The sequence below is a fragment of the Chlorocebus sabaeus genome, chromosome 26 (genome assembly GCF_047675955.1).
Source record: "Chlorocebus sabaeus isolate Y175 chromosome 26, mChlSab1.0.hap1, whole genome shotgun sequence".
Taxonomy (NCBI): Eukaryota; Metazoa; Chordata; class Mammalia; order Primates; family Cercopithecidae; genus Chlorocebus; species Chlorocebus sabaeus.
Window position 1 is genome coordinate 20430059 of NC_132929.1, and position 14756 is coordinate 20444814.

At 46.7% G+C, this 14756-nt stretch overlaps 1 protein-coding gene across 2 annotated transcripts in view; it reads right to left on the reverse strand.

Moving 5' to 3' along the window:
- Positions 1–14756, reverse strand: part of SPG11 (SPG11 vesicle trafficking associated, spatacsin) — a 104205-nt gene that overhangs the window by 1094 nt on the left and 88355 nt on the right. For both annotated transcript variants that reach the window (XM_038009927.2, XM_038009926.2), the window contains 9 exons: positions 11724–11863; positions 10065–10263; positions 9088–9225; positions 7249–7382; positions 5818–5925; positions 3792–3960; positions 2447–2535; positions 2083–2238; positions 785–936 (listed from right to left, as the gene is read on the reverse strand). In XM_038009927.2, the coding sequence (XP_037865855.2) occupies positions 785–936; positions 2083–2238; positions 2447–2535; positions 3792–3960; positions 5818–5925; positions 7249–7382; positions 9088–9225; positions 10065–10263; positions 11724–11863 (1285 nt within the window). The remainder of the gene's footprint in view (positions 1–784; positions 937–2082; positions 2239–2446; positions 2536–3791; positions 3961–5817; positions 5926–7248; positions 7383–9087; positions 9226–10064; positions 10264–11723; positions 11864–14756) is intronic.

The following is a 14756-nucleotide window of genomic DNA, read 5'->3' on the forward strand; positions in this document are numbered from 1 at the left end:
GACTACAAGTGCCCACTACTACCACTGTGCCCACCTTAGGATATTGTATTTTGAGTGAGGGCTGTCAGCTCTGAAGTACCACTTACTATTACCTATAGAGGAGACAGTGCTGGAGTCTGGGTTATCTCAGACTAGTATTGTGGGTGCTTGATAAAATACTTTATTAAAAATGAGTATGTTAATGCTCACCTTATAGAGTTAAGTTTAGTACTCCAAAAGGCACCTCTGATATTTTAGTGTTTTTTGTGGTAAGACTCATACACTGTTGCCAGGCTGGAGTATAGTGGCACGATCTTGGCTTAATGCAGCCTCTGCCCCCAGGTTCAAGCGATTCTCCTGCCTCAGCCTCCCAAGTAGCTGGGACTACAGGCGCCCACCACCACACCCAGCTAGTTTTTACATTTTCAGTAGAGACAGGGTTTCACCATGTTGGTGAGGCTGGTCTTGAACTCCTGACCTCAAGTGATCCTCCCACCTCAGCCTCCCATAGTGCTCGGATTACAGGCGTGAGCCACTGTGCCTGGCCATTGTTTTAGGTTTTTGGCAATGAGTAGCTATCCTCCCATTTTAAAGTACAAAGCACTATAAGCAAACTGTTCTTGTTCATCTGTTTGCATAAATCTGTTAAAAGACTCTTCCCAATAAGGATTCTTGATATTGCTTTGCCATTTTAAGTAGAGGTAATCTAAAGGCATGGTGTACTTAGCCATAAAATTCTTAACACTTGCCTCACCTCAAAAGCAGAGGCAAGGATAAATGTTTACAGTCAACTTTTAATACTTACTTTTTGGAAATCTCTTCAAATATACTGGACTTTAATAACCTTTGCTGCTTAAATTCTTCCAAGTAATTAAAGTCTCCTTTAAGTATCACTTGCTGGTATAAAATTTCAGCCCAATCTGGAACAAAATCATAGGCCTCAGCCACAATAGAAGCCTTAAAAGGAGAGAAGTGAAGGAGGACACCATCAGAGCCCATCTGATGTAAAATCAAAAACAAACTGTTGTAGAAAACAATACTGTATACTCACTCGTGTAGTGAATATGATCATTACCGATTATGTAAAAAGGCTCTATGTATCGGAGGTGTTGAAAAGTCTGGTGTGTGTTTGGCATTTTCCCTCCCATAAATCCCCAAATTATCTTAAACCCTTTTTTAAAAAAGAGACATGGTCTCACTATGTTGCCCAGGCTGGACCAGAAATTCCTGGGCTCAGGATCCTCCCGCCTCAGCCTCCTGCATATGTGGGACTACAGGCATGTGCCACCATGCCCAGCTTTCAGTGTTTTTAATCTTCCTCACAATGAATTAAGACTGCTAAGAATATATCACTCCCATTAACTCAGCAGTATAAGGAACAGTGAAAGGGCTGATTCCCTGATAATTCACTTCTTTAAAGGGCAAGAACCAATCTCCCTGACTTCCTGTACTAACCTGAGTGTGCCATTCTGTAACTGCTAGGGCTAGGAGGTTCTTGCAGGACCACTAGCAAGAGTATTACTCTGAACCTCAAGTGTCTTAAGACAGTGGTCTCCAACCTTTTTGGCATCAATGACAGACTGGGAGGGATGGTTTTGGGATGAAAATGTTCCACCTCAAATCATCAGGCATTAGATTTTCATAAGGAGCCCTTGCATGTGCAGTTCACAACAGGGTTTATACTCCTATAAAAATATAGTCCTGTCGCTGATCTGACGGGAGGTGGTGCTCAGGCCAGTAATGCTTGCTTGCTTGGTGCTCACCTGCTGTGCGGCCTGGTTCCCAGCAGGCCATGGACCAGTACCAGTCCGCAGCCTGGGGGTTGGGGACAGATAGTCTAAAGGGCCAAAAGGTGTCTGCCTCTCTGCTGTCTTAATAGCACAGGAAAGGGAGACAGCACTACATTACCATTCTCTAACCTCTGCCCAACAACATACTAGAGAGAAATACATCAAATTGACATTTTCTGTTGGTATCAGTTAAGTCAGAACTGGACTGTCCTGGTTCTGTCACTAGCCCTGAGACCTTACCTCTGGTTCCATGAGTGGGACAGAAGGAGAAAGGATGCTAGCAGTGCTGCCTAGAGTTTGCTTTCTTGCTCACCTGGTAGAACCGAGGTAGGGCCAGAATACAGTCCATTAGCTTATGGCGGCCCAAGTTGATGAGCATGGTGTTCTGGCCAGTGTTCAGAAAGTGAATCTGCAGAGTTATCAACTTGGTGAGCCGCTGACAGTGCTGGGCCTGTCGCACACAGGAGTCCTGAGGAACAAGGGTGGAGAGAGGCACACGTAGAGAAAGACGTAGTTGTTACCTCCTGTGTGAACCCTCACAAGAGTATTCACCCCTTCTGTTCCTGGTTGGCCTATGATGCCCTCCCCCTTCCCTTGGAAGAGCCCAAGGACAAAAGGAAAGAATTCTACTGTAGACAGCAAGTCCTAAGGCCAGTCTGGAAAAAGCCTTTGGTTACCTTGGCATAACTCTCTGCTGCATCCAGCATCAGAGTCAGGGCCTTCAGCAGCAGTTGCTTCAGCTGGTGCCCATCCTTGAGACTGGCTTCTGTAGGGGAAATAAAGATTTACCAAGTCTGACTCCCAAAGCCGACTGTTATCATCCCACTCATAGTGATGGGGGCTAGGATAGAAACATCCCAGCCATGTTCACAGCGAGGCAGGAACACCTCACTCAGATAAAGGTTACTGGGCCGGAAATGCATATGCTTATTGTAACTTCACTCTGAAGTAGGATTCAGTGCCCCCTCTAATGCCTCATTTCTCCGAAACATCAAAGACGACTTACATGGTATCAACATGCATGTTGGTTCCTGGTGAATGATACCCTGGATATACAGACTATATAGGTCCAAGAGTATAATCCTAAGGTGCAAATGTTTTCCAAGTCTCTGTTCCATCTGTCTGCCCAAGTGGGGTTCCTGCTGAGCGACATATCCGCCTCAAATTTTTTTTTTTTTTTTTTTGAGACAGAGTCTCACTCTGTCACCCAGGCTGGAGTGTAATGGTGCAGTCTTGGCTCACTGCAACCTCCACCTCCTGGGTTCAAGTGATTCACCTGCTTCAGCCTCCCGAGTGGCTGGGATTACAGGTGCACACTGCCACACCCGGCTCATTTTTTTTTGTATTTTAGTAGAGACAGGGTTGCACCATGTTGCCCAGGCTGGTCTTGAACTCCTGAGCTCAGGCAATCCACCTGCCTTGGCCTCCCAAAGTGCTAGGATTACAGGCATGAGCCACCGCACCAGGCCACCTACCTCTAGATTCTAATAGCCAATCTCATGGGCTCGTCCTTTGCTGTAAGAATTTTACCCAGGGCTGGGCGTGGTGGCTCATGCCTGTAATTCCAGCACTTTGGGAGGCCAAGGTGGGTGGATCACGAGGTCAGGAGTTTAAGACCAGCCTGGCCAACATAGTCAAACCCTGTCTCTATTAAAAATACAAAAAATTAGCCAGGTATGGTGGCAGTTGCCTGTAATCCTAGCTACTTGGGAGGCTGAGGCGGGAGAATCATTTGAACCTGGGAGGCGGAAGCTGCAGTGAGCTGAGATCACACCATTGCACTCCAGCCTGGGTGACAGTGCGAGACTCCGTCTCAAAAAACAAAAATACAAGTTACCCAGGTGTGGTGGCGCATGCCTGTAGTCCCAGCTACTTGGGAGGCTGAGGCAGAAGAATTCACTTAAACCCGGGAGGCAGAGGTTGCAGTGAGCTGAGATCATGCCACTGCACTCCAGCCTGGGGATAAAGCATTTTACCCGGCTAGCAGCACTGTTCTGGTAGTGCTGCTGTGACCTCACTCACCCCAGGGCTGAGACTCAATCAATTTCAGTTGGATGCGGGCAGCTGCCTCGTGGTTCTCGCCAATCTCCCGGCACATGCTGAAGCACAGGGCAATCATATTGTGCTTCTCACTGTCTCCAGGACGGCAGCGTTTGATGTAGTCCAGCAGGGCTGTCTTCAGGGTACCACTCTGCCAAGAATAAAAGGGAATAGCAAGGTGTCAGTCAGGGACTGCAAGGCAGACAGGACTAGCTGAGTCATCTGGTTCTGCATTCCTTAAAAACTCCCAAGAAAAAGGAAGAGAGGAGCAAAAATGAGAATGAATACAAGTTTTATGCTGTCCCAAGTATGAGGAAACAGGCACGTGCGCTTTCCTGTTGGGAGTGTGAAAGGCAAAACTTTTCTAAAGGGAGAAGCCTTAAAAATACACTCGCATAAGCTGATCTAACAATTCAATTTCTAGGAGTCTATCCCTAAAGAGATAAGCAGAGAAGATGAATGTAACAGGGATATTTAATAGCAAACAATTAGAAATAATCCAGATATCCAAAATCAGGGGAAGAGAATACCATGTAGCCATTAAAACTTATGTAGGAGATGATTTGTTGATTTGGGAAATAGTCATGATATACTTTGTTAAGTGAGAAAAGCAGGATATTTCATCTCTTCACTGTATAAGTTTTATTAAAATGTAATTATATATAGATGTTTTCGGGTACATGTTCAAAGAAAGGGCCTATACCAAATTGTTAGTGGCTGTCTCCAGATGATGGATAGATACTGAGGGCTTTTTCTGTGTTGTTCTGTTTTCCAAGTGTCTTACCTGGAATATGCATTACTTTTGTAACCAGAAAAGTTATTAAAGGAATATATAAATGCAGAAGGAAAACTGCCTAAAAAACAATTTTAAAAACCCTCTAGGGGATCTTGAAGATGTACCTATGTCCAGGACTTGCTCCTCACTTGATGACTAGATTGGTCTGTCCTGAAATCGGCCCAATATTAAAGAGAGATTTTTTTCTGCTTTGTCTCTTAATCCTGCCTGGCTGGGCCCATGTTCCCAGAAGCCAAAGGTGAAATGAGCAGAAGCAATGAGTCATCCAGACAAATGATCTGGAAACAGGTACTGTGAGGGATTTGCTTGGTGTCACAGAGCACACTCAGGACAGACGGGCTCTCAGAACCCAAGACCTAACCAAGTCAGGCCTTTGCTTCCAAGCCGCCTTCCTGTTCATCATAATAAATGGCTCCACAGCTTTTTAGTCTAAACTTTTGTGTTTGATTCCTAACCCGGCTCTTAGCAGCACAATTTTTCACAGTGTCCTGAAAACTCTCCACTCTAAAAGCCCTCAAAAAACCTCACAGCTAGACAATCCACTTTTAGCCTGGCTCTCAGGGTTTTTGCCCCTGCCAGAGAAGGCATTTAAGACAGTAGAGGCAGGTGACAGAGGCTGAGGTGGAGGAGGACAAACTTATTTTCTTCAGTATTTAGCATTGGTCGGGCATGGTGTAATCCCAGCACTTTGGGAGGCCGAGACGGGTGGATCACCTGAGGTTGGGAGTTCAAGACTAGCCTGATCAACATGGATAAATCCTGTCTCCACTAAAAATACAAAATTAGCCGGGCATGGTGGCGCGGGCCTGTAATCCCAGCTACTTGGGAGGGTGAGGCAGGAGAATCGCTTGAACCCGGGGGCAGAGGTTGAGCCGAGATCACACCATTGCACTCCAGCCTGGGTAACAAGAACAAGAGTGAAACTCTGTCTCAAAAAAAAAAAAAATATATATATATATATACATATATATACACACACACACACACACAAACACACACACATATAAATAAATATAGCATCAGCATATTCACTGACTGATCTGAACCAGAATCTGAAGCCACTGGTGATAGTGTGTGTCTTGGGGAGGTCCCCAATTCATTCCCTCTGTTTTCCTAAGAGTCTACCATGACTGAGATTATTCCTGAGAAAAACTGAGGCTCCTGAATTGTCAGCAGTACACCCCATCCTGGAGCTTGTTATTTTGCACCTACCGGATCCAACTTCTTCCTCATCAGCACTTCAAAGTAGTGCTTTTTATGCAGCAAATCAAATATGTATGTCATCTCGTTGTACCTTCCAATGCCAGTGAGGAGCCGTACCTGTGAAGTGGGAGGACAGCTCGCATCAGCATCACCTGGAGTCTGGACTTCTCTGAGCCAGACCACTACCATCAGTGGCTGCTTTCAGATGCCAAGCTCCAGGAGGAGAAGGGCCAATTTCCAGGCTACCATGCTTTGCTCCCCCCGCTATACCCAACAGGGAGCCTCTGGAGAATTCAGAAATGTCAGTCACTGGGCCACCATTGGCTGTTCTTTGTTTTGTTTTGTTTTTGAGATGGAGTCTTGCTCTGTCACCCAGGCTGGAGTGCAGTGGCACAGCCTCAGCTCACTGCAACCTCCGCCTCCCGGGTTCAAGCAATTCTCCTGCCTCAGCCTCCTGAGTAGCTGGGATTATAGGCGTGTGCCACCATGCCTGGCTAATTTTTGTAAAGAGACAGGGTTTTACCGTGTTAGTCAGGGTGGTCTCGAACTCCTGACCTCAGGCAATCCGCCTGCCTCGGCCTCCCAAAGTGCTGGGATTACAGGTGTGAGCCACCACACCCAGCTTTGCTGTCCTTAAATGTGGCGCTCAGGCTGGGCGCGGTGGCTCAAGCCCGTAATCCCAGCACTTTGGGAGGCCGAGACGGGCAGATCACGAGGTCAGGAGATCGAGACCATCCTAGCTAACACGGTGAAACCCCGTCTCTACTAAAAAATACAAAAAACTAGCCGGGCGAGGTGGCGGGCGCCTGTAGTCCCAGCTACTTGGGAGGCTGAGGCAGGAGAATGGCGTAAACCTGGGAGGCGGAGCTTGCAGTGAGCTGAGATCCGGCCACTGCAGTCCAGCCTGGGTGACAGAGCGAGACTCCATTTAAAAAAAAAAAAAATGTGGCTCTCAAGTGCTAAAGTGGCATTCTCCTGGGCAGGCACTCTTCCTCTTCTCACCGCTACTCATCACAGTGGCCCAGTGGCTTGCTCAGTCACTCAGGTCAGTTTCAAGCCCAGAGAATTTAGGGAGGCACATGGGAACTGAGTTGCCAACTTACTTCAATTCAGAGGTGGGGGGAAGGTTCAAACCTTGTTTTGGGGAAAATGCAGCTGTCTTAGCCCTCTAGAAAAGTTAACTGCCCTGACAAGGAGGTGGGATGGCCCCGGAACCTGGCAGGGATCTTCTCCCTTTTGTTCCTTTGGAGCAACCTCTGATTCTGACAGAAATCCTAACTTGGAGCAGAGGGTTGGGCTGCCCAGCCGACTCTCAAGTAGGTAGTGGTATCCAGATGGGCAGAACTTCCTACAACTACATCAGCTCTGGGCTGGCCCCCACCCTTCCTACTCCTCTCAAAGGTTTCCACAGGATGGAGACGGGTTGAGGGGGTTACTTACCACCAGCCCATACTCCTCACTGGGGGCCAGGTGGTTATCTGTGAGCATCCGGGCAGCCTGCAGGACTCGGATGATGCCCTCCATGTGGCACGTCAGGGTGAAGCAATGATGGGCCAGGATCAGGAGCTCTGTGGCTGGGAGGGTAGGCACTGGTAAGATAGGATTATGAACCCTGGCTGCCTGCTGTCAACCTCTGCCTGGCAGGAGGGAAAAAGGGCCTGGTGGAGAAGGGGCCTGTCTGGAGAGGTCCCTCCCACCAGCCCTCCAAGGTCCATGAACTCAGCAGCTCTAGCTCTGAGACAGCCCCTTGGTGACATCCAAATAGTTCTCTCAGTCATAGCACAATCCTCAAAGATAATCATGTAGTGACTATCCCCAGAAGGCCCCCAAAATGAGGACACAGCACCCTCGCCTTCTAAACATGGAGAAACTTCCTGCAGACAAACTGATGGAGTTCCTGCCAACATGAATCCAAGGGCATTCTCTGCTTGTTATCCCAGCGGAAGGTCTCAGGGCCTAATCAAGTGCCATTTGGTGTTCTGGCTTTCTAGAGTAGTGAAAGATCTGACATGTACAGATTTAAAAATGCTACAATCACTGTAAGCACAATTAAAAGGCAAACTGGGAAAAACACCTGCAATGTGAGGACTGAAAAAGGTCTCCATCCTTAAAACATGCTGCAACCTCTGGGCTTTTGCATCTGCAGTCCTCTCCAGTCCTCCTGACTACTAAGCATCCCTGACAATGAATCCTTTAGGCCTTCATTTGAACATTTCCTCCAAAACTCTATCTTGACCCCATCATTCTGGCTCTTACTGTGTATTAAGACCCTAGTCTGAGCTCCAGGAATTGCTTATACACCATATCCTAGGTGCTTATAGTGCCTGGCACACAGTTGACACTCAGTAAATATTGTTGAACTGGACCGAGAAGCGATATAGAAGGCTATTTTTATTTAAATTTCTTTTAGAGATGGATCTCACTCTGTTGCCCAGGCTAGAATTCAGTGTTGCAATCAGAGCTCACTGCAATCTCCAACTCCTGGGCTCAAGGGATCCTCCTACCTCAGCCTCTCAAGTAGCTGGGACTACAGGTGTGCACCACCATGCCCTGCTAAGTTTTTAAAAATATTTGTAATGACAGGGTCTCACTATATTGCCCAGATTGGTCTCAGACTCCTACCCTCTAATTATCCTCTGCCCTCAGCCTCTCAAAAGCATTGGGATTACAGGCATGGGCCACTGTTCCCATTCTAAAATACAATTTTTCATTATATATAAGAGAAATCTGTGTAACCATTAGAAGTTATATAGGAGAATATTCAATGCCATGAAAAATGTTAATGACAGCATATTCATAAAGTAAAAAAATTATACACTATACGGAGTATAATGTCATTTTTTAAAAAAGAGAACCTATCACACATTCTAATGAAGGCCTATAATGAGTTAGACATCATGGAAAATAAACAGGCTTTGAAATCCACAGCCTGGGTTTGAACACCAGCTCTGCTACTTAACAGATGTGATCAGCTTTCCTAAGGTAAAGTTTGTCTCCCTTCTAAAATGCAGACAATAATATTCACTTTGCAGGGCAATATAAGAGTGAAATAAGCATGTTGAGTAAAGGTTACCTTTTTGTATGGTTTTAAATTTGGGGGTACTTATCCATACTTTCTAAATTTTCTTCAGTGAAGTTAAGGCTTTCTACCAAGAACTTATAACCCCTGCTGGAGGGCTAGGTATCTAGAGCAGGAGCAAGGACCCAAATCAAGTTTTGGAGAGACTGGGAGAGACCTGTTTAGGGCCAAAATAGGTAAGAAAAAGGCCAATAACTTACTGCAAGACAATTCCCCATGGGGAACGGAGGAAATCTTATCCAACAACTTCATGCCTACCAATGTGTGGTCTTGACACAGAGTGGTCAGCTGAAGAAATGTCTGGCTTTCCTCTGTTGGGTTGAACATCTGCTTATGTCCTGTACAGAGAGGTGTGAAGACAGGTGCTGGTTTTATCATAAGAGAGGCCCACTCTGCCCAGGCTTGGGCACCAGGAGGTGATGCTAATGGAGCTCTGCAGCTCTCCACTTGCTGAGCTTGAAACCCTTGGCCTGTTGGTCATTTTATAGAACAGGTTTTTTTGTTTTTTTTTTGAGACAGAGTCATAAGAGAGGCCCACTCTGCCCAGGCTTGGGCACCAGGAGGTGATGCTAATGGAGCTCTGCAGCTCTCCACTTGCTGAGCTTGAAACCCTTGGCCTGTTGGTCATTTTATAGAACAGGTTTTTTTGTTTTTTTTTTGAGACAGAGTCTCTCTGTCACCCAGGCTGGAGTGCAGTGGGGTGATCTTGACTTACTGCAACCTTGGCCTCCCGGGTTCAAACGATTCTCCTGCTTCAGCCTCCCCAGCAGCTGGGACTACAGGTGCCAGCCAACATGCCCAGCTAATTTTTTGTATTTTTAGTAGAGGCGGGGTTTCAGCATATTAGCCAGGATGGTGTCTATCTCCTGACCTCATGATCCGCCAGCCTTGGCCTCCCAAAGTGCTGGGATTACAGGCGTGAGCCACCCCGCCTGGCCAGGACAGTTCTGTAGCTCAGAAAGCCACAGCTACTCTCAATGTAATCATAAAACAATAAAAAGTAACAGCATGTATTTTGTACATGTATTTTGTTGTATTTAAACAAAATACATTACTGGAATCCAGAAACTTGAGAGAACCACATACAGGGTGTATATAAGCACAACATTCAAATCCTTAACACTGGGAACTAGAGAATGCTGTCGGAAAGGTTGGCAATCCCTGAGGGGTAGGGCACCTGTTCCCTGTGATGAAGTAAGCAGCTCCCGTGTCACCTCTTCTGCCACGAGTTCAGCCACAGTATCTGGCTTAAGGCCCTGTGTGCTGATGAAGGCCTGGGCTCGTTTGCATCGGTCAGGCTGCTGAGAGGCCAAGATTTCCCGGAGCATGGCTTCACCATCCTGAGCAGCAACATCTGTGTAGGAACAGCCCAACTCCTGAGAGGAAGACAAAGCCAGTCAAGGCCACTTTTAGAAGCCAGGGAAAAGCAAAAGAGCCCTTTCTGAAATCTGATGTGGATAGACTCCACTGTTTCTGTTTTCTGAGCTTAAAGACTACTCACCCTCAGCAGGAACCTTAGAAAAAGCAACTACTGTTTTCTAACCCTTTCTATCATTTCACCAAAGCCAAATCCAGGTAAAAGAAAGGCTTGTCTTCAGAAATCATCAGGTGATTCTCTTGTTGAGCACTGATTTTTTTGGTTGGGGGCTGGGGGGCGGGGGCGGCGGTGGCAGACAGAGTTTCATTCTTGTTGCCCAGGCTGGAGTGCAATGGCACAATCTTGGCTCACTGCAGCTGCTGCCTGCCTACTGGGTTCAAGCAATTCTCCTGCCTCAGCCTCTCAAGTAGCTGGGGTTACAGGCGTGCGCCACCACACCCAGCTAATTTTTGTATTTTTAGTAGAGATGGGGTTTCTCCATGTTGGTCAGGCTGTTCTTGAACTCCTGATCTCAAGTGATCCACCTGCCCTGGCCTCCCAAAGTGCTGGGATTACAGCCATGAGCCACCGCACCTGGCTTTTTTTTTTTCCTTTTGGTCACCCAGGCTGGAGTACATTGGCGTGATTTTGGCTCACTGCAACCTCCGCCTCCCAGGTTCAAGCGATTCTCCTGCCTCAGCCTCCCGAGCAGCTGGGATTACAGGCGCCTGCCACCATGCCTGGCTAATTTTTATATTTTTAGTGGAGATGGGGTTTCACCATGTTGGCCAGGCTGGTCTCAAACTCCTGACCTCAAGTAATCCACCTGCCTCAGCCTCCCAAAGTGCTGGGATTACAGGTGTGAGCCATTGTGCCCGACCTGATTTTTAAAAATATTATGAAATGTAAGAACACCGACTAAAATGCAAGAACCCTTATTATTCCCAGAGCAGCAGCAAAACCCTCAATTTCCGAAGAAGCCTTTGAGTCTTCTCCAAGACGTGGGCTTTAGGGTTTGGCTGTATTTCTCTTGCGCTCTTCTACTTCCAGTCTACTGTTTTTCTCCCCCAACCAGCACAAAGGTACAGACAACTTCTGCTTGCTCTGGCTCTTGTCTTTATAGTCATCACATTCCATACGGAATGCTCCAAACAATCATAATGCAAAACTCAAGATATTAAGTCTAGAAGAGACCCTCATGGTCAAATCATCATTTATAGGTGACAAAACAGGGGCCCACAACCCTAGCTTTCTGGTTTGCTGAGCTGCAGCCAGGAGTCAGATCGCCCTGGCACCTGGCCTGGTGTCCTCCCCACCATTCCCCAAAGATAAAATTATGAGGGCCAACATCCTGACAAGAGCTCTACTCCCAGGTCATGATTATCATCTAAAAGGCTAACTTGGCAATGTCCAAAATCAACCTCAAACTTCTCATTTCCCTCCCTCTCAGAAAGAGGAGCCCCACCCCTTGGCACATACCTTGGCAAGATCATACAGACAGAGGACCTGTCGACAGTAGTTCTTTCCATGGAGGCATTTACTTGTCAGCACTTCCAGGTTAGTCACCACTTCATCACTGGAGGGCACTGTCACAAACTTCTGACTATCCAGACTTGAAGCTGGAAGCAAATACGAGTCTGAGGGGCTTCAAGCTGGGAGGTTCAGGCCTCTCCCCAGCTCTCTATGGCTCTACCTCTCTGCTTGAGGCTCCCTGCACTGCACTCCCATGACTGATTGGGGCTATAGGACCACTGCTGACAGGGGCCCACTTCAACTTCTTTCACTGCCTTCTTCCAGGATATTCCAGCCTGGGATACCTCAAAGACCTCATACGCTACAAAGACTCAAGGCTACCTAATGAGTGCTCTAGAGATCAGCACCAAAGATGCTTGCCAGAGTCTCCTCATATGTTCTCCTTCCTATATCAAATAAGTCACAGTTGTGGCCTTAGGTCCAGCCTTCATCACTCTGCATCCTGAGAAGCTTGTTACCTGTCTCCTGCTGCCAGCCCCTCACCCTCAATCAGTCTCCGACATACTCATTTCTAAAATGCAAATATGCTTTAATTTTTTAAGACACAGTCTCACTCTGTCGCCCAGGCTGGAATGCAGTGGCGTGATCTCAGCTCAGTGCAACCTCTGCCTCCCGGGCTCAAGTGATTCTCGTGCCTCAGCCTCTCGAGTAGCTGGGATTATAGGCATGCACCACCACACCTGGCCAATTTTTGCACTTTTAGTGGAGATGAAGTTTTGCCATATTGATCAGGCTGGTCTCGAACTCCTGGCCTCAACTGATCCATCTGCCTCGACTTCCCAAAAGTGCTGGGATTACAGGCATGGGCCACTGCACCCACCTGCAAATATGCTTTAATTTATAGTAAAATTAAAATCTATTCCTGATATTTTTTTAAAAGAAAGCTCTTGGCTGGGTGCAGTGCTCATGCCTATAATCCCAGCACTCTGGGAGGCTGACGCGGGCGGATCACCTGAGGTCGGGAGTTCGAGACCAGCCAGACCAACATGGAGAAACCCCGTCTCTACTAAAAATACAAAATAAGCTGGGTGTGGTGGCTTATGCCTGTAATCCCGGCTACTCGGGAGGCTGAGGCAGGAGAATTGCTTGAACCCAGGAGGTGGAGGTTGCGGTGAGCTGAGATCGTGCTCCAGCCTGGACAACGAGACTGAAACTCCATCTCAAAAAAAAAAAAAAGCTCTTAGCCTAAAATAGAAGATATTAATTTGATAAAGGATTTCTATTAGGGAAAAAACAGGAATATTTTTATCACACTTTGTAATGGCAAAAAAAAAAAAAAAAATAGAAAATTTAAATGTATATCAATAAAGCATTAGTAAAGCTGAGTACATCTATCTGTACAGTGGAATACTCTGCAGCCATTAGAAAGAAGGGGGTTGATCTATATGTACTGACAGGAAAAATGTAGATCAATATGATATAATCTCATTTTTGCAAAAAATAAATATTGTGTGTGTGCCTACAAGTAGAAAATGCATACCAAGCAAGTAAAAGAGTTATTTTGGGCCAGGCGCAGTGGCTTATGCCTGTAATCCCAGCACTTTGGGAGGCAGAGGCAGGCAGATCACAAGGTCAGGAGTTTGAGACCAGCCTGGCCAATATGCTGAAACCCCGTCTCTACTAAAAAAATACAAAAAAATTAGCCAGGCGTGGTGGTGCACGCCTGTAATCCCAGCTACTTGGGAGGCTGAGGCAGGAGAATCGCTTGAACCCAGGAGGCGGAGGTTGCAGTGAGCCAAGATTGTGTCATTGCATGCCAACCTGGGCAACAGAGCAAGACTCTGTCTAAAAAAAAAATATATATATATAGTTATTCTGGGGAATTTTGTGGGGGTAGTGTTGAATTGGCTTTTTTTTTTTTTTTCTCTTTTGCGATGAAGTCTCACTCTGTTGCCCAGGCTAGAGTGCAGTGGCACTATCTTGGTTCACTGCAACCTCTGCCTCCCGAGTTCAAGCGATTCTCCTACCTCAGCCTCTGGTGTAGCTGGGATTACAGGTGTGCACCCCCACACCCAGCTAATTTTTTTATTTTTAGTAAATATGAAGTTTCACCATGTTGGCCCGGCTGGTCTTGAACTCCTGACCTCAGGTGATCTGCCCACCTCGGCCTCGCAAAGTGCTGGGATTACAGCGTGAGCCACCATGCCCAGCCTGAACTGACTTTTTACTTTATACATTTCTATGTTATGTGATTTGCTACACTAAGCACATGTTAATTTTTATTTTAAAATATTATTAAAAAGTGCTGTAGGTCAGAGGTGGTGGCTCATGCCTGTAATCCTATCACTTTGGGAGGCTGGGGTGGGAGGATCCCTGGAGCCTAGGAGTTTGAGGCCAGCCTGGGCAACACAGTGAGACCCCACCTCTACAAAAAATTTAAAAATTAGCTCGGGATGGTGGTGTGCATCTGTGGTTCCAGCTATTCAGGAGGCTGAGGCAGGAGGATTGCTTGAGCCCTGGAGGTTGAGTCTGCAGTGAGCCATGTTTGCGCCACTGCACTCCAGCCTGGGCAACAAAGTGAGGCCCTGTCTCAAAAAAACAAAACAAACAAAAACCCTTAAAGATAAAAACAAATAAAATAAAATGCAACTCAGACCATGTTATTCCCCTGCTTAAATCCTTCACTGGGAGTTCCAATTCTAGGTAAGTTGGTTATAATAAGCTCAATCTACTGTGTCTTTCCCACTGAATTCAACACAAAACCTGGACACAATACATGTGGCAGCTAAATAAGGACTCTGGAAAAGTAAAAAGTAGCAGGCAAATTGAAGATGACCAGAATTATCATTTTCCCCCTCTAGCAAGCTCTAGCCTGAATGCAGTGCTGACTAAAACCTAAGAACTAAGGGCTGAGGTGAAGTGTGTGTACGAGAGAGTGCAAATTCCAGAAGCTCTCTAGTGCCAGTTTGAAGAGTGAAAAGGGGAACTCCTAATTCCTGTTCTTCCTTGTCCTGGCTCCTAAGCAAGCCACTGGCAGTG